Source organism: Epinephelus moara, chromosome 14, assembly GCF_006386435.1.
Source record: "Epinephelus moara isolate mb chromosome 14, YSFRI_EMoa_1.0, whole genome shotgun sequence".
Lineage (NCBI taxonomy): Eukaryota > Metazoa > Chordata > Actinopteri > Perciformes > Serranidae > Epinephelus > Epinephelus moara.
The window spans coordinates 96872-124848 of NC_065519.1; the positions used below are offsets into that span (position 1 = coordinate 96872).

Here is a 27977-nt window from a genome sequence, read left to right on the forward strand (position 1 = left end):
GTGTTTACTGTGTGTTTACTGTGTGTTAAAATGTGTGTTTACTGTGTGTTTACTGTGTGTTTACCGTGTGTTATAATGTGTGTTTACTGTGTGTTAAAATATGTGTTTACTGTGTGTTTTTTTAATCAACTAAACTTTACAGAAACTCTGCTGCTGACTAGTGTTTTGGAGGTGTAAATGCAGAGTGACACAGAAACACCACCACACAAGCATAAATGCTCATGACGGTGTAGATGACGTGCGTAGCGTCTGCTGCACAAGTATAAATCCTGCTTAGCTCGTCACACTCTGTGTAGATAAGCTGCCAAAAGTTTTAACTCCACTAAAAATACCAGAATTATTTATGTACAACATTTAAAGTACAGCACGAATGTCACAAGATTTCTGAGGCTGATATCAGTATTTGACATTTACAAAAAAGGAAAATATAAAACAACAACACTGTATTAACCAACATTAACTACACTTCCTTAAATTATTTTTAACATAACTCTGATGGCAAATACTGGAACAGTGAAACTGATTGAAAACATCTTTGACAATTCTGTGCTTCAATTTCTTCTTTCATTTACTGGCTGACACATAACCTGATGTCAATATACACCTGCAATGAGCCAATACTGACCTGGTAATTTATGTACTTTCAAATGACTCAAACGTGGATTTGAACAAAAACAAAGAGGCCATAAATTATTACCCACTTTATACATGTGCTTGTGCTCAGGCAGAAAAACATTAAATCAACCCTCATTACAACCAAAACATAACTATCAAAGTCTTCTACTTTTCACAGCTCGTGTCAAAACAAAACAACCATTGATGAACGAATGAATCTTTCCTGACAATGTGTGTATTTGAAGGAGACACTGTCTTGTTGTTTTTTACCTTCTTGATGTCCCGCAGAGAGATCAGGCCCCAGCCCTTGCCGGGCGTCTTGATGATCTTGGTCTCGGGGTAGAGACGCTTGGTGAAGTCCTGGTTACAGCAGCGCTCGCCGCTGGGACACACCTGAGGGTGGCACTCATACTGCAGCATGCGGTTCAGACACTCGGACTCAAAGCCACACGGCCTCTCGTCCGTCAGCTTGCAGTTACACTTGGGGATCTCAGAGATGTCTGCGGTGTACACCTGAACTTTACCGAAGGGTTTGTTGACCTGAAGCAGCGAAGAATAAAAAGATTTAAAACATCAGTAACAGAAGATAACCACACGTGTTCTTTAAAATAAACTCCTCATGTGTTTTAACTGCACACTCAGGTTTGTATCTTAGAAATAAACACAGAGACAAAAGCAAAGATTTCACACCTTGATGAATTTGTAAGGAGGCGGCTTCCTGCTGTTCTCTTGTGCCTCCTTGGCCTCTCGTTTCAATTTTATCTCCTTGAATCGAGCTTCAGCCTCCAACAGAGCTGAGGAAACAACACATGTAGAGGATCGTTAGATTTCATTTCACCTGTGGAAACATTCTTATGAACACTGAGCTGAAGATGATAATCAACAACAGCTGATATGAGGTCACAGGTGCAGTTTGAAAACTGCTCCAAACCATCTTTTCTCTATTTGGTAGAAATATTAACGCTATAAACTCCTGATATCAGTTTGACATAGCTCCCTTTACATGTATCAGTAAAACAGTTTCTGTCACTGTGTGTAGCAGCTCTGGTTAGGACCAGTTTAAAGGCCACGACACACCAAGCTGACTGTCAGCGAGCGCCTGTCGCCCCCGTCGGCGCAGTGTGTCCTGCAATGTTGCCCCTCGTTGACTTTTTTTTTACATGTTGAATTAGCATTGGTGATGTCGGAGCTCGTCAGTGAATGAAATCACTTTGTCAGCTGAGCTCAGGTGAGGAGCAGAGGAGTGTCAGTGAGTAAAGAAGGAGCTAAAGTCCAGAGGGAGTGAGTCCAAAACCAACTTGTTCCATGAGGTCAGATTATTTTTCTCTTTAGCAGAAACGTTTCCTGATGGTTTGTGTTATTGTTCACTGGAACACGGTACATATGCTCTGATTGTGTTGTTCATGTGCTAACTGGCTAACTAGCATCAAGATGCTCTTCCTGTTTCCCTTTTTCAATGATGAATACAGACGACCGCCGTCTGCTGCTGTGGAGAGTCATTTCCTCTCAGCAGGAGCAGAACATACGTGATGGTTGGCCATCAGCTCGAGTCTTTGTGGTGTGCTCAGATGCAACTTTTGGCTGAGACTCTGATGTCGGGCGATGTTACAGGGGGTCTTCATCGCCACTGGTTCTCTGAAGTTGTTTTGGTGTGTTTTAACCTTTCATAATAAAACTGCCTAAGACGTGTATTTCTATTAGAAAGCCGAGATCGTCACCATTCTTGAAGACTTTTCCGATGCCGGTCCTCTGGTGTTTGCTGCCTCTGTCACCCTCCATGTATGGAAACACTCGGCCCTGGTGGGTCCAGAAATAATCCTTGGAGCCAAAGAAGAAGACTGGGAACTCTCCGATCTCATGGCGAAGGTGCTGGATGTTGGTGGGGATGTTTCTGGGGTGGTGGATCTCTGCAGGCCACCATCTGAGGAGGATATGGGGCAGGAGAAGGAGGAGTCTGGGTCACAACATAGAACAACAACAAACACAAACGCTTGGCTCAAACACGGAAGAGTTTCTCTGACCTGTACGTTCCCAGTTTGACCCAGATGATGTCTCTGTATTTGGGTTTCTTTCCGGCCCGGCAGTCGTTGCAGAACCAGCTCCCATCAGGCATGGCGATGTTCAGGCAGTCGGGGTGAAAAGCTGCAGGACAGGACTCGCAGCAGAGCAGCCGCCCGCCTGCAACACAACAACAACTTCAATGTTTAGTTACGAGTCAGCAGCAGTAAAAGTGCAGGGAGAGCTCCATCTTAGAGCTGAGTCATCTGTACGGGGTGATTAAACAAACACAAGGAAACTTTTAGTCCAATAAACAGCCGAACACTCTCATCACACTCCACCCACACACTGCTGTTGTTGTTGTGTGTGTTTGTTGTGAAGCTGAGAGGATTCGTGGGCGTGGCTGGTACCAGTGACTCATTTAGCAGTGATGGCAAAACTTAAATCATAAAGTCAGTACTGACACTAAAGATTTAAAGTTACCAAACTTCTGTTGGTCAGAGCTTTGACATGTTTCAGGAGCAGCTTGATTTCTGGGTTTCACAATCATCATCACAAACTAAAACAACATCCTGAGGGAGACCCTGTGAAGAGGAGTCTGAAAATACGAGGCCAGTTTCTCATTATGGATCTTGTTCAGAGAAAACGTTGTGATATGAATTAAGTTGGAGTTCCACACTGTGCGTATCCACGATGACACAAGGAGGAAAATGAAGAAAATAAATTTATACTACGATTCAGGACAAGTACCAAAGTCTTTTACCGATCATGTGGACATATAATGCTGTTATTTCTTTAAAAAAACAAACAAAAAAGGAGGTATGTGGCCTCTTTGTAGAAGAAGAGAGGAAATGGCGACAAACCTTTGGAGCAGACGAAGCACCAGCTGACGTTGACGTGACTGTGGTGGCTGTAGCCCTTCTTGGCGTTGAAGTGGTTCGTGCAGATGATGGCGGTGTTGGTGATCATCTCGCTGCCAGCAGCCACACAAGGGTCGCCAACGTGGTACGCCACAGGGCAGCGCAGGCAACGCATCAACCTGCCTACAGTATGGGGAGACAAACACCAGGTTAGACAGATGGTCAGTCACACAGACACGTGACCAAACATGTCTGATGTAGTGATGTCATAATGTAGTGACGCTGTGGGAAGTTGTCTCTAATGTTTAAACTGGTCCCATCCAAGCAGCGACCTCCGAGGCTGAAACAGGAAGTTAAACCCTGCAGTTCCTCTAATGTCCACTAGAGTGTGTCCCCACAGACCTCCATGTTCATGTGTAGAAAGCAACATGTTTACAGCCTGTTTGGTGTCTGGAGATCATTTCAACATTTTTATGGCACTCACCTGTTTACATTTAATTAAGGCTACACATCAAAAGGAAGGGGGCGGGGCTTCTTTCAGTGACAGGCTGTCTGCTGATAGTTTCCCCGACCTCTCAGTAAGATCCACCCCTCGCTCCTCCATAGCTCCGCCCTCTCACCCAAATGTGGTCACTTCTGGCACCAAAAACCAAGATGGCTCAAGGCTCCAAAGCCAGGCCTGCAGAAAGTGCACCGAGCTTTGAAGCAAATTTTCGTAGTGGCCAAACAGTGGTACTGCAATGGCTGGGGTCTATCACATGACGCCCTGCTGCCCAAAAAGACGTCTAGTTTGCCTCCTCTACGGGCTGCACAGTGCGGAGGCAGTGTCGATCATCCCCAGATCATCCGGGTCATTTTATGGGCAGCAGTTCAACCATTTTGGCTTCATGCACCACTGAGCAATTCTTACAGTAATGAACGGGGCTCCACGTTCGTCGCTGTATCCAGGTCTCTTTAGGGGCCGTGCACGTATACATCCTTATACATCCATGTTCACTGTGGGCACGTCCATTATTTCTACAGTCTACGGTCCCATCTGTCACAAACTGTAATGGAGGATACATTTACATGGTCATCACATCACATGCTGTTATCTCATCTCATCATATGCGTCCAAAGCAAAAAAGGAGAATTTGTTTTTACTAGGGCTGTCAATCTTCCCCCAAAATGAGATTTGAATTTTTAATGTTTTTTTATGTTAAAATTTTTATATTTTTTGTGTTATAATGACGTTATTTTAATATTTTGCATCACATGCAAAAGTGAACGTCTCCGGCTGCGCAGCGGTACTGACACTGCTGCGCAGCCGGAGACGTGTTGCTCCTCCTCACTTCAAGTCGCTGTCATTAACTTTTAACCTGCAAAGGTGGCAGTGCCGCAACATTGTAGGAATTTATGAAAGCCCTTGTGAACATTTCAATAGTTACACATTAAAACAATATTTATTTGCAATTACTCTATTGATTGACCCTGAAGCATGAGCAAACGGGCTGTGTCACTTCGGATCAAAGAGATGCGCCCTGTCACTGTCAGCGCAGGGCCTCCGCTGAGGAGAGAGGAGAGGAGATGGATTGTAGGTCTGTGTGTAAACGGGGGTTCTCTGACAGTCATGTATTTCCCCAAAAAACATCTCTTAATGCACGGTAGAGCGCCATTCCCCTCATTTTCCTTCAGTTTGTTTTCAACAGTTAAATTCGACTCTATAAACTGGGAGGTTCACATTATAGTTTTATAGCAAATAAACAATAATAATAATAATATTCAATATATAATAATATTCAACTTGTGGACACTCAACACTATGAAAACATCTTTCTAATTTGAAACTCTCCAAATGTCAGAGTACTGATGATGATGATGATGATGATGATGATGATGATGATGATGATGATGATGATGAGTTTCCTTCAGTTGTCAAAAATGGGCCGTTGACCCAAAAGTGTCCGTCCCACACACTTAGAAAAAGGCCTCAATAAATTTCCATCAGTTGGTGTAAAGTTCAGCCTGAGTGCAGCTGCCTGTATGTAACCATCATTATCAGATTCTGCCAACTCTTCAGAGTCCAGGACAGAGCTCCACCTGATCCTTCAGAGTCCAGGACAGAGCTCCACCTGATCCTTCAGAGTCCAGGACAGAGCTCCACCTGATCCTTCAGAGTCCAGGACAGAGCTCCACCTGATCCTTCAGAGTCCAGGACAGAGCTCCACCTGATCCTTCAGAGTCCAGGACAGAGCTCCACCTGATCCTTCAGAGTCCAGGACAGAGCTCCACCTGATCCTTCAGAGTCCAGGACAGAGCTCCACCTGATCCTTCAGAGTCCAGGACAGAGCTCCACCTGATCCTTCAGAGTCCAGGACAGAGCTCCACCTGATCCTTCAGAGTCCAGGACAGAGCTCCACCTGATCCTTCAGAGTCCAGGACAGAGCTCCACCTGATCCTTCAGAGTCCAGGACAGAGCTCCACCTGATCCTTCAGAGTCCAGGACAGAGCTCCACCTGATCCTTCAGAGTCCAGGACAGAGCTCCACCTGATCCTTCAGAGTCCAGGACAGAGCTCCACCTGATCCTTCAGAGTCCAGGACAGAGCTCCACCTGATCCTTCAGAGTCCAGGACAGAGCTCCACCTGATCCTTCAGAGTCCAGGACAGAGCTCCACCTGATCCTACAGAGTCCAGGACAGAGCTCCACCTGATCCTTCACAGAGTCCAGGACAGAGCTCCACCTGATCCTTCACAGAGTCCAGGACAGAGCTCCACCTGATCCTTCACAGAGTCCAGGACAGAGCTCCACCTGATCCTTCACAGAGTCCAGGACAGAGCTCCACCTGATCCTTCACAGAGTCCAGGACAGAGCTCCACCTGATCCTTCACAGAGTCCAGGACAGAGCTCCACCTGATCCTTCACAGAGTCCAGGACAGAGCTCCACCTGATCCTTCACAGAGTCCAGGACAGAGCTCCACCTGATCCTTCACAGAGTCCAGGACAGAGCTCCACCTGATCCTTCACAGAGTCCAGGACAGAGCTCCACCTGATCCTTCACAGAGTCCAGGACAGAGCTCCACCTGATCCTTCACAGAGTCCAGGACAGAGCTCCACCTGATCCTTCACAGAGTCCAGGACAGAGCTCCACCTGATCCTTCACAGAGTCCAGGACAGAGCTCCACCTGATCCTTCACAGAGTCCAGGACAGAGCTCCACCTGATCCTTCACAGAGTCCAGGACAGAGCTCCACCTGATCCTTCACAGAGTCCAGGACAGAGCTCCACCTGATCCTTCACAGAGTCCAGGACAGAGCTCCACCTGATCCTTCAGAGTCCAGGACAGAGCTCCAGTCTCAGGAGTAACATTCTGGGGTTTTCACACAGATTTACATGGACAAACTTTTCAAACTCTTCCCTGACCTGAACCCTGAAAAATCTCCTTTTAAATGTGATGTAATCTCGACAGAACAAAGTGACCTCTGTGGTATTGCTGAGCCTCACCTTTGGTAGACTTCTGCTTGGTGCGGCAGCCGTAGTGGCAGCTCAGACAGGTGTGGAGCGGACAGCGGAAGCCCTTGTTGTCGAACACAGTGAGAGGGTTGAGGCGGATGCACGCCTCGTGGTAAAACTTGCCGCAGTGTTGGACGTGGCAGCGACGCACCGTGCCGTCCGACTGCTTACAGTTGAAACACGAGTGAATTCCTGAGGAGAGAAACAGAGCAGGAATCAGCAATGATTAAATAAAACCTCACTGACACAGTGACCGTCTACTCTCACCCTTTCAACCTGCTGATAAAGTACTGTGTGGACACATGGCACTAAAGGTGGTTTAACTGTCATCAGGGTCCAAAATCAACTTTTTCATCCAGTCAGATGGCTCATGATTGTTATAAACCAGCCACTTCATGTTTTTATTGTTTGGCTGGTGAGTGAAGCTCATCTACCAGTATCTGGCTGCTGCACTGGTCCTCAGACTGTGGTACGAGCACCACTGGGCTGGTTCCTTCTTATCTGTGTACATACATGTGTAAGAACTAGGGCAGGGTGACATGGACAAAAACTCATATCTGGGTGTTTTCAGGCTGGACGGTGACACACGATATCCGTCTGGGTGTTTTCTACATGTTCAGCTGCAGGTCAAAGTCACGTCTGAGACATCACGGGTACTTTTATTAAAACACACTGATTAAAATAAAATGTGAAGGCAAACCCAACTTGACACTTTGATATAAACAGTACTGTCTAAATCTTTATCTTCTTTGAAAATACATCGATATATTGTGCAGTCTTACATCGCCCAGCCTGAATGAAAACTAAAATAAATATGTCCTTCACGCTCACAGTATTTTACTGATGTTGGTCTCCAAGGTTCAAACAGAACTACATATAAAAGCTTTTAAATATGGTGCCTTTTGTTTCTGGACATATTCAGGGAGGGACCTGAAACTGGCTGAGCTGATTAATATATTCACACTGAAATCATTTTAGAAAACTGTATGTTTGTGTTGAACTGTTTTTGTGCTGCTTTTTAACTGGCTGCTCTACCTGCTCATGTGACTTCAATTCACTGAACTGTAAAATAAAATACTGGGCTCGTCGCTGCTCCCTGGACACAGCGTGACCTCCTGCTCACCTGTGCTGCACTCCTGACACAGCAGCTTCTCGTCAGGTTTGAACGACAGACCGAGACAGTGGAGGTGAAACATCCCACAACACTGGCCCTCACAGGGAACCAGGTCCTCACCGGCCTGCTCACACACCTGCAGGAAAAAACACACACAGAGGTTAGGAGGTTTCAGTGCAACTGATCAGAATAAAGTTTAAATATTAAAATGGATATTTTCATTATCATTTACTGAAACAAAGTATGAAACATCCCAAAAAGTACGATATCTGCTGAGCTGCACTGAACACAAGTGGTACATCTGTGTGTGTGTATGTGTGTGTGTGTGTGTGTGCGCGCGCGCGCATGAGATAAAGACTGACAGAGTGAGACAAAGTGAGAGAAAGACAATAGATATGCATGTATGTGTGTGTGCGTTTGTGTCCCTCAGTGGCCTCGGAAAAAATGTCTACATTCCACAGATGATATAATACGGGGGCTCATGTGATGCAGCATGTTTATATAAACACGTCATCCTGATACATCAGTGTTTAGAAACTACGCTGCATTTCCCCCAAAATGTCCCCCATTTAATGAGCAGTTTGTTGTTTCATGTCAAATTAAGGAGACAGTAAAACTCTGAGACGTACCTGGCAGACGAACTCTTTCTTCCTCTCACTCTTCTTCGTCCCGTCTAAGCTGTCGCTCGGAGAATCAGGACGTCCTTCACTCCCAGAGCCCTGCAGAGAACAACACATGGTCAACTTTAAATAAATGAGACGATGGCAATACAACAACTTCATCTCCACACACTGTCCCCGTCTGCACCACAATTAACCATCAGCTAAAGTCCATTTATGTCCAACAGACCTGAGCCATTAAGGAAACTGTTCATCGGACTCTGCTCATTAAAGAGTTCTGCTCATGAAGTGGAAAACACACCACTTCTCTGGACTTTAATTGAAAATGAAATGTCCCTGTTATACCTAATAATATGACCGTTTACCTGCACAAGCAGGATTGATCTTAAAATAATCATTTAGCAACATTGAACTGCAAAATAAGTATCCAAGATTTGTGGCTTTACAACTTTCTCATGTCAACTAGTGATTCTCAGATGGATGTGAGGTTGCACCCTCTCACCTCAGGATCAGAACACGGAGACGTCCGCCTCCTCTTTGCCTTGGAGGGCGTGGCCTGGTTCTCTCCATCATGCTTCCTTTTCCTCCTACGCTTTGGTTTGTCAGCGTCTTGGTCTTCTGTGAAAACAAAGTGTTTGGACGATGAAGACAGAGCGCCGCAGAGTCAAAACAAATGGTTCAGATGTTTTAGAGACACGAGCGAAGGAACCAATCACAGAGGGTTTAGATTTGATTTAAAAGAGAAGCCCTGCAGTGTTCTTCAACAGAGCCCAAGGAGATGGTTACCAGTGAGGAGAGATTTCTTCTTGGTCCGTCTCCTCTTGGTTTCAGTCACGTCTTTATCAGCTCTCTTCCTTCTTCTCTGCTTCTTGTTCGTTCCCTCTGAGGTTGAGGCCTGTGAAGGTTTGAGAAAATCAAAATCTCATTACAAAGTCTTGTGTGTTTTAAAGACTGAACATCAGAACTAAAACAGACAGACATCATCTCAAACACTGCTTTCTGTAACATGTATGAACAGGTGCAGCTCTGTGTTGACCTCACCTCTTTTTCAGCATCTTTGCTGGTTTTACGTCTCCGTTTGGGCTGCTGAACGGCGTCTGCAGCGGCGTCTGTTGGCGGCCTTTTAGACGTCTTCTTTCTCTGCCTCTTGACTAAAAACATTAAAAATATATATTTCAAAAGGTCAAACGGCCTCATTTGGTTCTGAGTTAGACATTTTTATCTGCTGTTGATGAAGAGGAAACGCTGACATTATTTTCAGGCAGCTTTTAGAGCAGCTTGATGATTCATTTAAAAAGCTTTCTCCCAGTGTGAGCCAACGACCTGACGGAGCTAAAGACAATATAAAAGGCCAAACTTAAATGTCACACTCAGCTTAAAGGGACAGTTCAGATCCTCTGACGTGGGGCTGAATGAGATCAGATACTTATCTATTACCTACAGCAGATGGCAGTCGACTCGCCCCCAGTTTAGAGAAGCAGACTGGAGTCTGACACAGAAACTAAGTAATGTGCTGCAGCAACATAACATATTAGCCACCCAAAAAAAAACAAAAGCAATTTTCACACAGAGGTCGCGCTATAGAGCAGCTACGACGTCCATTCTTTACGCCTCCTTTGTATTTTTACACAGAACCAAACGATGGCAGCATCATGTGGCTCCAGTGTGTGATGTCAGACAGCATGATGACATCACAGAAGAGGCGTGACATGTAACACAGCAACGTCAGCCTGTAGTGTGACATATAACATACATGTCAGCAGCTCTGGAGACAGAGACGTGAAGAACATGAGCTGACGACAACTTCTTTCTAAACTTCATTCAGTATGGTGATGTCAGGAACGTGATTTATTTTATTGATATTTTAATTTTGTTTCCAGTGAGATATTAAGTTTATATTGTGACTTTGCTGTTTTAATATTACTGTTGCTGCTCTGGAAACATTTAGTTATAAAATATTCAGTTTAAATCCTGCGATGAATTTATTCCTTAAATCAAAATCGACTTGATTCAGGAAATCAGTGGCGATACCCAGCCCTATTTATTAGGTGTCTAAAATATGTTTTGCTGCTGCCCCTGTCCACAGCAGGACAATCTGAGCTAGGGTTGGGTCGGTTCTCGGTAATACCAATTCGGTCCGGTACTCCGTCTTGGACCGGGTTTTATTTTTTGAGACCGACTGGACCGCATACTCGGGCAGAACGTACGCGGAGCGCACGCCGCGGAGGTCCGCCCGGTAAAAGTGGACGTCTGCAAGCCCTGTGCGCGCAAAGCATGACCGCGCAGACTTCGCTCCGCGCACCAGTGTCACACAAAAGACTGTTCAGCATGTATTTTCACATCGCGGGGATTTTTCACGGACATTTTTACACGTAGTCCGCTCCGCTTATAGTATGCCTTACGAGTCTGTGAGCACCTGTGTCTGCCTCTTCACCAAGCGCACAGCAAAAAGGAGGGGGGTGGGGCGGGGACTGAGCTAGGGGCTGAGAGTGCGCATGGGCCTCTACTGTAGCCTGGAGTTTGTTTAATAGTGACGGGGAGTCGATAATGGCGGACAATTTAGTCTCGAAGAAATCAAAGAATGCGCCACTATGGCAACACTTTGAGCCAGACGAAGGAGGCAACCCTTGTTTGCACTGATTGAGTAAGCTGCAAAATTTATTTGTAAGGAATAAAAGAAACAACTTGTTACTGTCACTCTGTTGTCCGAAGGTCGTTTTTTATTTTAAATGAGTCAATTGCGCCCCCAAGTGGCGAAAATCCGGTATTACCGACTTGATGCGTGTTTTTTTTTATACAAAAACCGGACCGTTTTTTTTTTTTCTCATACCGACCCAACCCTAATCTGAGCTCCCACAGCTGTATGTCTGCATGCTTCTACCAACTGGAGGTGTGTCGACCGACACTGGATGGGTGCCGCACACACCCCGACTTCTAAAAGATCCAAACTAACCCTGTGGGTAAACTTCTTCTCCTAAATTTTAGCTCACTTAAATTAGACACCATCTTTCACTTTGTTAACAAGACAACAAAAGGCTCAGTTAAAGTTAGACGTGTTTAGAAACACACTGTTTGAGGATTATTAGTATCAGTTGTTGGTTCTGTCGTCAGGTATCTGTTTTTTTCCTTCGTTCTGACAGCCAGTAACATTTGGTCTTCTTAGTGATTTCTGTGTAAATTGAATTTTGGTGTAATGTGCCAACTTTAAAAAGCACCAAAATTATCAAACAGCATTCTGGGTAAATACTCTGCATGTGTACGCTTCAGTGCTCTCAGGGATAAAACCGCTCAGTTGGTTTCAGCAGTGTAACAACAAACGTGTTCCCTCTTTATACGATCAGGAGGGAACTTTCTTAAATACACTGCTCATATGAAGTGATAAATTCCAAAATAATCCAACCACCTCACTATTTACCGGCCACATGTGGCAGTTTGAAGCAGGACACTCCACAGAAACACATACCAGCCAGATTTAACCAGCGTGGCCTGAGTTTCAACTTTCAACCAACCTGGAACTGAAACTGGAAGTGAGATTGGTTCTGAAATATCGCCTGTCGAAGAAACCAGCTTTGATTTTCTTTTCTTCACGGGTTCAGAGGTGTTGTCCGCTGCAGATTTCTTCCTCCTCCTCACAGTCTTTGTGGGAGATTGAGCCTGTCTGGGTCTCCTCTTCTTCTGAGGTGCGACTGATCCAGCTTCAACATCCGCTGCAGAAGTGGTGGGATCCTTCCAAACAAACACATTAAATGATGCCATCAACAAATGTAGAAGCTATTACAGCAATATATTATTAGACCTCTACAACTGTTTCCACTCCAAAATGCTCTCAGTATTTTCACACCTCTTTTTTGTTTCTATTGGAAGGTTAAAATATGAAGTCAGATGTGGGCTCATATGACTCTGCAATGTTGAAGCCTCTTCTTCACAACAGCAGCTGTAAAATCAGTGATGAGGTGCCGGGGTTATCTTGGATGAAAAATATTTGTCTTGCATTTTATTTCCACTTTACATGTTGTCTGAGACCTCTTCAGAATATGAAATATGTTACATCTATCACTGATACATTTCTCTACTCCCCTCAAGTCTGCACAAACTAAAACTAAAACCTTCCCCCGAGGGGACATTTGTGTGAGTTCTCCTGACCTGTGAGGGCGGCTGTGGATGAAGCATCTCTTTGGAAGACACTGTGCCCTTCAGTTGCTTCTTCAACAGGAAGTTATTTAGATGGCCTTTGCCCCTCCTCTGCCATACTCCCAAGCTATGTTTCGTTCTGGGTGCTCGTGTCTTTTTCCCTATAGAAGTGCTGTCCTTGGACTGATGGGCAGCTGTGGTGTCGTCAGGGGGGCTCACCAGCGGAGAGGGGAGATCTGGGCTGAGTCTGGACTCTGTCTCCTGGTCCATTGCGCTGCCCTGTTCTGGCTTCAACTTCTCCAGGATGCGAGGGTTCAGGTGGGGCCCGTCCTCATCATACAGAAACGCGAAGTTGCCCATGCGCTCCTCCAGTGACATGCTGAGCGCCTCCTTGGCCTGAATGACGCCCATGTTCCACTGAGCCTGGAGTTTTCGGGGCACAGAGGGCACCGTCTGCGTGGGACAGAGACAAGACAGCAAATACAAGTTAGAAAAGATGCGACACAGGAGTAGCCTTTAATCACTGTTCATAGTTTTCTCTTGGTAACAGCATTTGCTCCCTGGTTGAACACAAATGCTTGTTTGTGGGCCGAGGCTTCTGGTGTCCTGTGATTACCAGTGTTTGAACCAAGAAAATCAGCTAAAGTCCATCATATATAAATTTCTGCGGTCATAATTATCCAGAGAACACAAATTTAAATTGTATTAAAACGGGCTGAAATTAAAATTTCCACATGTCCCTCTATTAAAAAAAAAGACAAACGAATATTTTTTCTGAAGTTTGGGAGAAACTGAAACAAGTTGATTTCATGTCAGCAGCACAGCACAATACAATGTTATGAGCCAGACGGGCTAGGCCGACCCTCAGGATCGATATCAGGACTGATCCGTGCACATTTCTAAAATAATGATAAGATCTCATCCTTTCATTACTATGCTGTGTTTTGTCTCAGCCTGATGGTTTTGGAGCTCCTCTCCTCTGCACTGCAGCATGTCGCTGAATAAGCCACTGAAAATTAACTTGGAGTGAAAAATTAATTGGCCACAGACCTGCAGCATTTGGGTCAAGGAGCTCATGATAAAACAAGCTGTGTGACATAAACAGCCGTGTTATTTTGAGGTGTCATGAGCTATTTAGCCGAATCATTTAAGTTGGGATGCACAACAATATCGGCACATCATGGTAACAGCCCATAGCAGCTTTGAAATGAACTCTCAGAATCGTCCAACATGCTTTTTCTTATTCAGCACAATGAATGAATATCAGACACTGAAAAGTGTTTCATGTCTCCATCTGCTGGTGGGCCATCACCATCAGCGTCTGTAGGTATAATATGATGTTAACTTACTACAGAAGAGACTTGATGAAGATCACTAATATTAGGCAGGGAAAGTGGATATATCAGTTATTGGTCAAATAAGTTGTTACATATCAGCATATCAAATCCAATATCATGCACCCCTACATTTAAGAAACGTTTACTGCACCTGGGATTGGAGCCTCTATTGAAAGATAGCAGACATTAAAAGACTCAGATCAGGACATTGTTTTATTTTATCTGAGAACATGAGGGCCTGAAGCTGAAGGACGTTCTCTGTTTATATGTTGCCCCGGTGAACAGAGGCTGGCCTCATATTTATCTGTTTTTAAAATAGTGGAATTATGCACATGAGTCTATTGAAAGGACTTATACGCTTCAGTAGTCTATTTTCAATAAATGAATATTATAAATTTACACACCCTGATGATGTCATTCTTTATGCAGCCTGGCTGTCGATTGTTTATGAGCTCAGTAAACACAGGTAATATTTGACATGAGTTTCTCTGGGACATTGAAATCTTCCAGGATACGTGGAGCAGCACCAGAAACCCAGCTGTGGGCAGCATTTAAAATACATGATGACATATTGATCAGCAGCATGTGACAGCTGTGTAGAAGCTCTGATAACAAACACACACAGTACCTGTGTACAGATTTATTTCCTTCTGGTTTGTTGGTGCTGAGAAAACTGGTTTAAAGTGTGACTTGACCGGCTGCTCATACATTTCCTCCTTTTTCATTTGATATATTTCAGCCCAACTTTATAGAAATTTAATGAAAAGAGAGAACTCTGCATAAAACATTTTAAGGAAGTGCAACTTTTTAATGTTGCAAGGCTCCTGAGCAAAGTCTGTCCAAACAACAGCACACCACATCCTCCACAGGCCGATGCGCTGCAGTCACACGGGAGAAGAAGCTGAATTACCTTTTTGTGGACGACACGGGAGGCCGGCTGCTTGTTGCCCTGGCTGAGCTCCTGGTATTGATCCTCTCCAGTGAAGGGCACCATGTTCTTCTCAAAGATGTAGCCTCTCTCCGGAGCGTCTCCAAAATACTGCACATGGTAAAGTGGACCCGACCTGCTGTTGACTGCTAAAGACAAGAATGAACAACAGAATTAAATAACAGAGTAAAAACACGGAGTCTTTAACTTTTCAACACTAACTAGAGACTGAACCTCACCTTTCTGTTTCTGTTTGAAGTGATTGTTGAACTCCGGGTCTGTGGTCACCATGCAAGGCCACCAGGGGTATCCGGACACTTTGGTCCAAACCAAATCTCCAACAGAGAAACGGACGAGGGGAGGGGACTCTTCTGTAGCCACCTCCGTCAGCTCTGGGATGAGATCAGGCTGGAGAGGAGAACAAACAATCAGCCAACCAGCAGATAAAAACAGAAACTAATCAAGGTTCTGACAGTGAGACTTTCCCCACACGCTATTTCAGACACACATTTGCATCACTACCAGTGTTTCACACCTGTAAATATTGGCTAACAATTATACAACACACTGTGGTGAACTCTCTGCAGCCGTGCAGCTTTTAAGACTCACAAATGTTCTGTTTCCCACATTTCTAAGCTTTGTGGAAATGTAATTTAAACTGAGCAATAATAAAGTATGTGAGCAACAAATCAACTTTTATATCTGTTAGGTCAACATTCAGTGTGGACCAGAGGCCTGGTGCTGTGTGGTGACATTCATACACTGTGTGTGGTGCTTTTCTCAACATAACTGCAGCACATCACTGGGTTAATGTTTGTCTTTAAAACCAGTATAAGCTGGACACAGTGCAGTTCATATATGGGACCAAATAAAACTCTTTTGTTTCTTAAGAGGAGGAATAAAAGTAAAACCTCCTCAGCTGCTTCACGTCCATCTCCATCATCCGTCGGGTCAGGAGACTCCACAGGGACAGCAGAGGAACCCAGGTTTGGTTTGTTTACTCTTCCCTTCCTCTTCTTCACGTCCTGTCTCTTCTCTGGTTCAGATACTGGACCTTCGGTGGCCGTCACTAAACTGGTCCCGTTGGCACAGAATGGCTCAAACAGCGGCTGCTGGACCACCTGAGGTATTGTCACCTGCAGTTCATGTTCAGTGTGAGGAGAGCAGTTGTGCTGATGTGTGCCGTTTGTAGCAGGGGCCTCGGCGCCCTTCAGCATCGGAAGCTCCGGAGCACAAAGCTTCGGCAGCATGTCCTGGTCTCCGTTCAGCACGAGGGAGGTGAGGTCTTTGAGCCTCTCGTGGCTGTGGTTGTTGTGACTGTGGCCAGCCATCTTCTGAAGGACGCCTTCCTGTAGTGCGGCGGCCAGCTGGGCAGTGGCTTTGTCTATGAGCAGAGCAGGGTCACTGCTCATGTCCCCCCCACCTTTCCGAACACTGAGGGACTCTGGCGGCTGCTTCATGCTGATCGGGCTGGCTGGTTCGGGCATTGAAGGCAGGGAGCTACCTTTGCTGTCCATCCCATCTAAGCCCCTCCAGGCTCACTGAGCTGCAGGACAAGACGGACACTTGTTATTCCACAGGTTCCTTCAGGACACACTCTCTCACTCACACACACACACACACACACACACACACACACACACACACACACACACACACACACACACACATCTTCATCCTGCCAGTGTGTAAAATGGCATTCTGGGATATGAATCCTATGAGCATAACGTTACACATTTTACAAAATGGCACTCAGTTGCTGCAGCGGAGCATGAACAGGGAGCTCGGAGGCGACAGAGAAAACTGCACCTGTCACGGAATGTTCGCGCCGCGCAGTTTTTACACCGTTTTATCAGAAAGTCAAAGGACTGGATGGACAAAAGTCGGAAGCGACAACACGTCTGATTAGTGAAGGAATACTGACGCCTCAGTGAGATCAGACCTGATCACAACTCATGTGAACGAGGTCAATGCAAACACATTCTCCATTAAGTCACATCCACGCACACGCACAGAGACCGCAGGGCGGGCGGAAAACCTCTTACCGCGACAATGTTGAGCTGTCCCGGAGGAGCAGGAGCTAGCAGCTAGCTGCAGGCTGAGGCTGAGCCGTGTGGAGAATGCAGGAGGCTGGCTGCGGCTCCACCGCATGAGGCGAATGCCCAATGAGTGGGTGGCTCGCTGTGCCGCGTAACCACCGCATCACCGGCAAGAAAAGCCGCGGAAATGGAAGCAGCTGACAAGACGGAGGATCGTTAATGCTGCTGGAGAGCGAATAATTCATGGAACTCAATGTTTCCCACCTCAGTCACAAGCTAACACGTTACACTGCAGTTTGAGTTAACGTTACACGGTAACGGTCAGTAACGTAACACTAGTGGTAACGTGACGGCAGGACAGCTGTCTCGTTAACGCGAACGTTTTAATTAACCGCTACAGTAAACTAACGTTAACGTGTTCCCGTTAGCCGACGTCAAATAGCGTCTGTGTCCAACAGTCTCACTATCATGTCATACACGAGCCGGGCTCCGACTATTACCTGAAGCGGAAGCCACGATGTGGGAATGTCATGGATCAAGGCGGACGAGCATTATCCCGCACCGTACAACCGCATCTCTGACAGTGTTACAGTCAGCCATTACACCGCATTCCAGCAAATAGTCCGAGCCGCCACCCAAAAGCTCAGTGCAGCCATCTTACAAACGTCCAATCCCGATTAAAGCTAACACGTCAAGAAAGAAATAAGCGGCAGTGCGGTGGGTGATGGCGGCCGTGTTTAAACTGCTCGGTTTCACTGATAAACTCCGTTTGCAGGCGCCATGACAGCTCGTTTCAAAAGAGCTAACCGTCCTAGCCAAAGCTAGCCAGCGTAGCACTGTAGCCCATTCAAACTCCACTGCCCTTAGCATAGCCAGCTAACTAGCCTAGCCGCTAAGAGCGCATCTCGGTAAAATGGATGGTCGGAGCGAGCAAGTGTACCTTGAGAAAAACGGCTCCGCAGGCGGAAATCTTTAATAACATGTCTGTAACATGAAAGAGCGTCTGTCGGGACTCACCTGTAGGATGTGCTCTCTGCGGTTAAAGCGAGAAAATGTCCGTATTCATCCTGAAACACAAGATTTCATTCAAGACGAATCAAAAGCTTGCGGGAAACTCAAACTCTCCGACAATCAGCGCGAAAAATACTCACTTCCGATTGGTCGGGAACAGAACGAGGCTCCAACCGGTCCTTTCAAAAAACCAACCGTAGGAAGTGACTGACCCGGTGTGTCCGGTGGATGTCCCGGCCGTCCTCACACCGTCTTTATACAGTCTGTCTTTAATCGGTCATGTGTTACAATCACTTCATGTGTGTTCATCATGTAACGACCTGTGAACGTCATTATTAGGGACTGTTCGACACTTACCAGGGAGGCTGGGTGTGACGTGTGCATGACGTACACATGACTTATTAGATGTTTAAAACTGACTTTTTGATGTTAAAGTTAAAAGCTGGAGATGAAAAAAGCCTCAGTTTTTAATTCATGTCGTTCATGCAAACAGTTTGTTTTTATTTTTTTTAAATAAGACGTAGGTGTTTTTTTTAAATGTATTTATTCATTTTGCTGGAGTGTTACTTTATTTTTTATCATCATATATTTTTGCACCACCCCTCACCCACTCATAGATAACAAATAGTCCCAGTGGTTCTCAAACGGTCTGCCATGATGCCAGTCCGGGTGTGCCATGATGCCAGTCCGGGTGTGCCGTGATACCAGTCCGGGTGTGCCGTGATGCCAGTCCGGGTGTGCCATGATACCAGTCCAGGTGTGCCATGATGCCAGTCCAGGTGTGCCATGATACCAGTCCAGGTGTGCCATGATGCCAGTCCAGGTGTGCCGTGATGCCAGTCCAGGTGTGCCGTGGGATTTTGTGATAGCCGCACATTGTTATTGTAATATTCAACTAGACCTAAACAAAAAAGTTACAAATTAATTTGTACTTGACTGTATCATTATGTTGTGTGCAGGCATCTTCTAATAAAGAAGCAAACTCCAGCTGAAAATTAATTTAATTTAATTTTAAAATAACCTTCACAGGGAACCTATTTGTTGCTGTTTATTTTTGGTCTATTTTATTTATTTGTTTTTAATTATTCCAACCCTCCCTGAAGCTCCAAATGTTTTTCCTTGATCCTCTTTCCAACATAAATGAGTTATTGAGGTTATTTATTATTTTTCAAATGAGACATAGAATAAAGTGATTTTGATAAGAGTATGAAATAGAGGTATGTAAATATAAAGTAACAAAACAGATATAAAAATGTGTGTTATGCCACAATGTTTAACACTGGTATTTCAGATATTAAGAATAATATATATATCTTCACTGTGCTGAGTCTGTAAGTGAGTAAACTATACAGATATGTGCTCCATCACACTGTATAAACTAGTGTTACAGTCAGAAATACAAATGATATATTACACCATAATGTTCACTGCAGTATACACATCAACAGAATAAAAACCAGAATAAGAATAAACATAATAAATATGTACAATTATGTGAATTATATGTTGAAGAAATACATTCAAGAAGAAGTGAAGTCATACACTGAAGGATACTGCTCAGCTCAATCACTGCATAGCAAAATAAATAAATAAATAAAATAACTGAGGTCCTATAATTATGATTTAAAAAAAATATTAATATCAACATTAATCCACACCGAAACGAAGACCCTGTGTTCCCTTTCAAAAATATGACAACTAAACTTCTAACAGCTCTAGAAATGAAACACATGTGATCATAGAAATAAAAGACCAAATGATGATGGATCTGCCTCACAGGAGCAACCTGGGTCAGGGGTCAGAGGTCAGAGGTCAGGGGTCGGAGGTCATGGCCGAGCCTGTAGGCAGAACTCAGGGCCACATTAACACTGTTCTTTAAAGTCAGGCTGCAGTACCGACACAGGAAGCTGGGGGGCGCACTGTAATAATGCAACCTATTTCCGGCGGAAGTTGACCTTTCAAAATAAAAGACACCGTCCTTGATGCAATATTCCAGCAACACATGGTGTCTGATGAGTAATGAGCATGTGGACATCACTGACAGTGGCGCCAGGTGGGTACGAGGGGCCCCGTGCACGCTAACGTGCACATATCATCGGATCACATGATCAGAGAGCTGACAGTGGATAACATCAACATATTACCCAGCAGCCATCACTGCATATCTGAACATAATAATAAATATCAAGGAAAACAATAAATTAATTTAATTAAAAAATGTTTATTCTTGATTTATAATTATAGAATAATCATATAATGTCAGATGTTACTGACTGTTTTACACCAAAAGAAAAAATAAATATGACAGAGATGTGTTTGACTTTTTAAGGTCATATAGCAAATGTCACTGTTTGTAATTTAATGACAGTTGTTCTGTGAACACAGGCAGGTTTCCAAGGTGACAGTCTCTCATAAAGACAAAGGAGAGGAACACAACAAAATGTTTTTGCCTGATGAAGGTCGAGTCACTGAAACGCTGCAGCAGTAAAATCATTGTTTTTGTTAGACAGTGAGCGGGAATTTTTCTACAAGTTGAATCACCCACACGGGCCCATTCTCCACCCAACACTTTGATGGAGGGCCCCTCTCTTTATGCCCCCCCACCTCACAGGACCGCCCCGCCTGCACCATCTATATTTACACCCCTGATTAGTGCCCATGTTTAAAACAAGATTAAATATCTGTTAACACAAGAATATTAAGAATAATAATGATGTTGCTGATATGACTGCAGAGCGGCGTGCAGGAGGTGACAGGCGTCAGATTGATGGATCCACAGTTTGAAGCTGCCTTGTGTCACCACAGTCTCATCAGTCGTCCTCTGAGCAGCTCCACTCACTCAGCTGGGCTTCAGGACCTTCCTCAGCTGTGGTCATGAGGAAGAGGCTGACGCTGCTCTTTTACTTTCCTCACCCACAGTATCACCCACAGTATCACTCACAGCCTCCTGCTGCGTTCAGGATCAGATATAAACCACTATCTGCTAAAGTCAGGTGTGAGAAAATGCAATAAAATACAAAACCTCATCTTTTTGTGTTCACTGTGATTTATTTATATCACTTTGTTCATACTGCATCATTGTTAATTGTGTTATTAAATATATTCAAGTATTTCCTCTGACCAACGTGATGTTTCAACATCTACTGCATATCTGGATGGAACTGAATTAAATAGAACTGATCTGAAAAACCTTGTGTTCACAGGTCACTTTAATTTGACCTGATCAAAAGATAATATTTTGGATTAGACTTGACTGACTGATGTTAAACAATATGATAGAGATTTATTAACTGAGACTTTCCCATACTGTTTACAGCATGTTATGTTAGCTGTGACTTTACACAGCTCCAGGTGTATAAAACACATGATGAAATCATTGAGCCCAGCTGTTTTATAGCTGTGTTATAATAACCAGGTGTATAAAACACATGACAGCAGCACAGGATTTTTATTTTGACAATAATTAAAGACAAATCTGCTAAATTGATTCCGACTTGTCTGTTTGTATTCACATCTGTTTTTGTGATAATAAAGTGAAATCAAATCAAATACAGTTACACTGAAGCAAAAGGCAAAAACTGGTGGTGCTTAAAAAATCATCAGATTGCAGGAAATTAATTATCATTATTTGTCATTCCTCCCCTTCTTGCACCAATAATAAACAGTCCTTAGAGATAAACGCCAAAAAAAAAAACCTAATCGAAAAACAAACAAACAACAACAACAACAACCCCCACAAATAAAGTGAAACCAAACGTGACACAGGTGTAAATTTGGAGTCAGCTTTTACTTTCAGTTTGACTGGTGAGTGTGTTTCCAAAAGTGTTTCCTGACAGAGCTCTGAACTTTTAACCCTTACAGTCACTGGATGTTTATTTATCTCTCACATCAGTGCATCACATCATCATTACAGTAGAAATAAAGTGTCAAATATGAAGAGTAAAACACATGTCAGTGTGACCATGTTAACAATATCTCTACTTAGGTCCAAGAACATGAATAAATAAACAATAAAAGATGCTTGATAAGTTAAAACGTTATGATTTATATATGCAGTACACAAAGAGAAAGAATGCAAATGTATAGATGGAAAATAAACTACATATAAATGACAAAGATTAGGTGCAATAAACAACGTACACAATGACAGACATATCTCGATGTCTCTCCAAGTCCCTCCCCAATACTTAAAAAATAAGATAAAACAGTAAAGTAAAATTAAACAAAACAAAATTAAAAATAAAGTAAAATAAATCAAAATAAAGTAAAATAGAACAAAACAAAATAAAGTAAAATTAAAACAAAACAAAAGAAAGCAAAATAAACTAAAATAAAATAGAACAAAACAAAATAATAATAAAAAAATAAATAAATAAACAAATAACTAACCCCTACAAAAACACACACACCAAACCGGAAACACATGCTTTTATTTTCTAAACATACCGGACGTGTGTCTCCCTCGCCCATCTCCCGCTTCACGAACCCCCAGAAACAGTGTGACGTCACTAGAGTCCGGTTAACTGTCATCTGCGCAGAGACGAAGGACATGGAGCTAAATATTCCCCCGTTCAGCTCCACTCGCGGCGAAGCTTCTTAAACACCGAGCCAGGATTATTCCGGTATGTGTATGTAAAAACGTCACCGACTCACTCCGCTCCGACATCTTGTTGCCAGCCCGAGGCTAGCTGCGAGGCTAGCTGACGCGTTAAGTTACTGGAACAGTTGAGAAAAGACTCCGCATGGCGTTAATCCTGTTCACCAGGTCCCGGGCTCCGTTGATGAACACGTCCCGGTCCCTGAAGAGCGAGCTGAGGAAGAGCAAAGGTAAGGCTGCCATGTTGCTGTCGGTACCGACTCATTTACGTGTTTCTATGTCGTTAACTCTGCGGTAATAACGGAGGGGGAGAGAGAGAGGCAGGGGGTTCTGTCAGGGTCCGGTTCGGTCCCTGTTCGGGTCCTGGGTGTCTCTGGGGGGCTCAGACTAAACACGGTGGGTGACTCAAGGTGACGGGAGAACTGAGCATCACACACAAACCTGTCTGTGGTTTATTGAACATGTTAATCTGTTAATATTGTGGATATATAAAGTCTGTGTGACATGTTCATGATGTCAGATGGCTCCTTCACTGATGATGATGATGAGGAGGAGGAGGAGGAGGAGGAGGAGGACTCAGGATCATAAACATGATCTGGATTCAGGTTATCTGAGGACACAGGCTGCCGAGCGCCCCCTCCCTCCTCTTCCTCCTGCTGCAGTCTGACAGAGCTGAGGTTCCGTGTTGTTACAGCAGGCACCTGTCCTCCATCACACACACTTCATATTTATATTAACAGCAGGCACCTGTCCACACACACTTCATATTTATATTAACAGCAGGCACCTGTCCTCCATCACACACACTTCATATTTATTAACACACAAGATGTGGTATATAAGAATAAACATGTGCAGCAGAGGTGAGGAAGGTGCTCATGGTGAAAACGTACCTCTCATATTTCAAATCTAATACAAATACAGTTTCTCTGCTAAACATCAGAATATAACAGACAACAAGTAATTATAATAATTAAATATCAAACAGACACATAAACACAACTAACATCATTAATCACAATGATGGACAGGTTCACTTCAGTTAACAAACATTTATTTAAGAATATTGATAAACTTTATTGCTATGAACCAGAGTTACAAACAATACAACACAGTATGAAAAAACAAAGTACAACATCAGTCACACAAGATGCTTTTTAAGTATAAGATTTATATAAAGTTTAATATACACATAAATACACATACATATTAGTGAAGCACGATAATTGATTTTTTGCCTACATATAACAATTAATTTTGCTGATATCGATATATGCACTTTTTACCCACCTAATTTCACTCAGTATGTTTCCATGGAAACAGTGAAGAGGAGCTACAGTCCCAGCTGGACGAGGACATCTAACTGGTCTACTGTCCTTGTCCCAGTATACAAGCACGGCAGGGGAATCCATTTATTGAGCCAAGTATGTGCGACTCCTCTACGATAGGTGGAGATATGCCCCCTTTCAGCTTGTTAGTATTGGACCTTTTTCCTGTTGACCTATTACGTCACAGACCAAACAATTGACAAACAAGTTAGCTACGGTTAGCTAGCAGCTAACTGCTACCATGGTGGACAACTTTACAGCTCTGTACATTTGGTCCGTCCAAAAAGTCACGGCTCTGGATGTAGATTTCTCCATGTTGTTACTGGCTTCTTCTTCTCTTACACATTTAATGCTATTGGACTTCTGGGTCAAAGCCCGGGGTGGAAACTGTGGAGCATGCTCAGAGCGCCTCGGCCAGTTTGGGTCTGATTGACTGTATACATGCAGGAGTCACATGATCTGGGTGTGTTAGTCCCACTGTGACACATTCATTGCAGGAACATTTCACTCACACTGACATGTTTACAGGGATTTGATATAAATCTCTTTTCTCTGTCGTCATGGAAACAGACTGAGTGACTGGTGTTGACCTGAGTGTGTGTCCAGACATGCTGAGTGATGTCATATTACCACATGTTCCTGATAAGCAGTCCATGTTAGCTGTTATATAACCGATATAGATGTTAATGTGTGTCTGTAGTTAAACACAGTGCAGGTGTGTCACAGCCGTCAGTGAGTGGAGGTGAAGATGTTTTATATGAACAAAGAGTTTAAGTTTGAATTCGTGCATTAAAGCTGTGTTTACATTTTTTCACCATTGTTTATGAGGACGCACACAGTGATGTCACGACAGAAATCAAAGGTTTATTCGGCTCTGTTAACGTAACTTGTTTCCTGTGAGTGTGTCCGGGGGGAAATCAGCTCCTGCCAAATGCTGGTTTGATATTTAAGTGTTTGAGTTCAGAACCAAAATAATGATTTACTATTGAACATGTATCTGTCAGTGGCTGAAAAAAGTTAATTCCCTACTCTGACAGAGACAGACTGTGTTTATTGGACTCATTTTGACTTGACTGAGGTTTTGAGCATGAGTCATGAGTTTTATGGCTTCACACCAACAACTGACCACATTCATAAAATATTCGGGGCTGAAGACGCCTCGGACGCCTCGGACACCCACACCTTACAACCCCACTGACAGACAGGTCTGTTTATTCAGCGTCCTCAGGGGTACTCACATCTGATTTTATTGAACATGTTAAAATAATATAAACACAAAATTAAACTTATATCAAACAGGATCCTCAGCAACACATGAGCAACTTAAATAATATCGTTCATGTTCATCAGTGGTGAGAAGAAGTTATTCTGCTCCCTCTGAGTTTTATATATTAATCAGAGATGATTAAAGGTCAGTTTACAGCTGTCAGTGATATTTATCTAAACAGATTGACCCTTTCATTCAGAACAAGAACAGAATAATCAGAACAGATGAACTCAAACCATCAAACAAACAGGAAATGACCTAAATAAAATCTCTGTCCCGGCTCCTGGCCGCTCAGTGTTTAGTCTCTGAAGCAGGAAACAGTCTAAAGTCAGGTGTGTTGTTGGGTCTACAGTGATCCACACTACATGTTGGGTGTGTGTTGAAGTGTTGAACCCTGACGCCTCATCCTGTGACCATGAATCACAGCTGCGTTCACAGACTGTGACATGTTAAACCTCAGGACTGCTGGATGTTGCAGAGTCACTGTGGACACGTGTGTTTCTCCAGACTGACTTTTGACTTTCACTTTTGGTTCACACACTGTCTGTGTCTTATCTTTTGAATCATGCAATGAAATATCAAAGATTATGTTTTAAAAGTGAGAGACAGTGCTACAAAGAGCAGATTACATGTTACCAACAGGATTATGGGTAATATTATTACATTTACAGTGTCAGGTAACGAGTTACCACCTGAAATGTGTTTTCATCTTTCATTCATCCACACAGCTCCACTTCAGTCAAAAAAAACCATCCTATCAAAGTGTGTCGTCATGTGTCTGTGTCTGTCAGAGGAGTCTGGAGGCTTTCACATAACGACCTTAGTCAGAAAAGTGGTGAATATATTCTGAATGCAGTGCTCACTGTCACTGATACTGATGTTTAGTTTTTGTTGGTCCTTTGTTCAGGTGACTAAAGACTCACTAACTGAGGCAACATTTGTTCAGTGCTGTTGTAGTTAATGTACACGAGGTGAAGATTTTCTCTGTAAATAAACACTGATTTGGTCTGCAGGCTGTTTCAGTGGAGTTACGTTGCTGACTGGTGTTGACCTGAGTGTGTGTCCAGACATGCTGAGTGATGTCATATTACCACATGTTCCTGATAAGCAGTCCATGTTAGCTGTTATATAACACATATAGATGTTAATGTGTGTCTGCAGTTCAACACAGTGCAGGTGTGTCACAGCCGTCAGTGAGTGGAGGTGAAGATGTCTGATGGAGGACAGAGTTTAGGTTTGGCTCTGTGAGTTTGTGCATTAGAGCTGGTCTTATAAATAGATGAGGGGTCATAAAGGCAGTTTGTCTGTTTGCACTGGACGGACTGACGCTGAGCTGTTGGCTTCAGGCCCACATTATCAGACAGACTGTGGAGCGTCCGTGAGGAGAGGTCAGAGCCTGTGAGACTGACTGAGCTCCCTTTATGTTCCCATGTCTGAACTGATAGGAGGGCTGATACATGTCTGTGGTGTGATGGACAGACTCCACCTCAGATTCTGGGGGACATGTTTGTGATTATCATGTGTTAATATCGTGCCGTCACCAGAGTGTCAGGAAACGTGATCAGCATGTGTTGAGGCGCTGCGTTCCAGAGTAAAGCCGGATTTATACTCCTGTGTTGAATCTACACCAAAGCTACAGCGTAGGCTCTGTGTGGACACAGACGTGTAGCCTAACGTAGCCTCATGTGCACCACCCCAAAAATATAACTGCATGTCGTTGAGACGCAGACCTCCTGTCTGTCTCTGTAAGCTGAAACCATTTCCCTCAGTGGAAACAAAGCTTTTATTTACTTTAATTTCACAGATAAGAAACAATAAATTGTGATTTATTCTGGCTGAAATATGAGTAGAGAAAATCTCCACTAGTGGCTAGGCTAATTTACACAATGTAAAATGTAGGTTAATGCTAATGATGTTAGCATGTTAATGTGTTTGGTGTCAGACAGTTAATTTATTAATGAACCTTGTGAGATGTAATGGAGCTGAGTTTTGTAATGTTACCTTTGTTAAATGTTGCTGTTGTCCCTGGTTTTATATGAGTAGAGGAAAACTCTGCTAGCCACAAAGCTAATTTATTCAATGTAATTTGCCATAGGCTTGTGCTAATTACGTTAGCATGTTGTATTTGTGGGGAAAATGTGTCCAGATAAAGACAAGGGTTTGTCTGTGAATGCTGCGAGTTATAGTGAAGCTGATTTGTGTTTGAAACTGCCTCTATTAAGCCATGTTTAATGTGTGTTTACTGTGAGTAGTAAGTATAAATACTAACAACATTGTAGGCCACATGTGTATGTTAGGTTGTAGGCTCTGTGAGGAGCGGACGCCTGAACAGTGACCAATGAGCTTTAAGGCCCCGCCCTCACAGCTGAACGTTGACCGGTGTTCAGATTCTTTGTCGCAGTCATCAAACAAAGGTCGAGGGGCGGAGGAGGTGAAGATTATAACACTATGTAAAACAGCATCAATAAAGTACAGCAGGAACAATAAAGATTGAGTCGTGATAAAAGGATGGGACACGTGCACGTGTTTCATCAGTGGGTGACGTGTGAGGTGGATCTGTGACAGCATGGTGCAGAGTGTCTCTTATTTTAACTGAGAGTTTTATTTGTTTGTGTAACTATGAGTGTTGTCAGAGAGGAAAC

The 27977-nt window shown here is 43.7% G+C and overlaps 2 protein-coding genes across 12 annotated transcripts in view; one reads left to right on the plus strand and one right to left on the minus strand.

Annotated features, from left to right (window-relative positions):
• The window catches only part of nsd2 (nuclear receptor binding SET domain protein 2), a 25645-nt gene extending 6555 nt beyond the window's left edge, over positions 1 to 19090 (minus strand). Inside the window, exons 1-18 of one of the 6 annotated variants that reach the window (XM_050061786.1) lie at positions 18284 to 19090; positions 18150 to 18199; positions 16005 to 16639; positions 15333 to 15501; positions 15076 to 15242; positions 12841 to 13281; positions 12207 to 12423; positions 9739 to 9848; positions 9484 to 9592; positions 9200 to 9315; positions 8707 to 8796; positions 8087 to 8213; positions 6955 to 7155; positions 3477 to 3656; positions 2637 to 2793; positions 2334 to 2536; positions 1306 to 1409; positions 886 to 1155 (exon numbers count right to left, since the gene is read on the minus strand). In XM_050061786.1, coding sequence (XP_049917743.1) covers positions 886 to 1155; positions 1306 to 1409; positions 2334 to 2536; positions 2637 to 2793; positions 3477 to 3656; positions 6955 to 7155; positions 8087 to 8213; positions 8707 to 8796; positions 9200 to 9315; positions 9484 to 9592; positions 9739 to 9848; positions 12207 to 12423; positions 12841 to 13281; positions 15076 to 15242; positions 15333 to 15501; positions 16005 to 16610 — 3267 coding nt within the window. In that variant the 5' untranslated portion in view covers positions 16611 to 16639; positions 18150 to 18199; positions 18284 to 19090. The other 5 variants (XM_050061789.1, XM_050061790.1, XM_050061785.1 and 2 more) reach the window with 5 other exon arrangements.
• A 3523-nt stretch (positions 19091 to 22613) lies between these two features.
• letm1 (leucine zipper-EF-hand containing transmembrane protein 1) overlaps positions 22614 to 27977 on the plus strand; it is a 30075-nt gene continuing 24711 nt past the window's right edge. For 3 of the 6 annotated variants that reach the window (XM_050062271.1, XM_050062273.1, XM_050062272.1), the window contains exon 1: positions 22615 to 22970. In XM_050062271.1, the coding sequence (XP_049918228.1) occupies positions 22886 to 22970 (85 nt within the window). In that variant the 5' untranslated portion in view covers positions 22615 to 22885. Of the gene's footprint in view, positions 22971 to 27977 lie in introns of all 6 variants that reach the window. The other 3 variants (XM_050062268.1, XM_050062270.1, XM_050062274.1) reach the window with 2 other exon arrangements.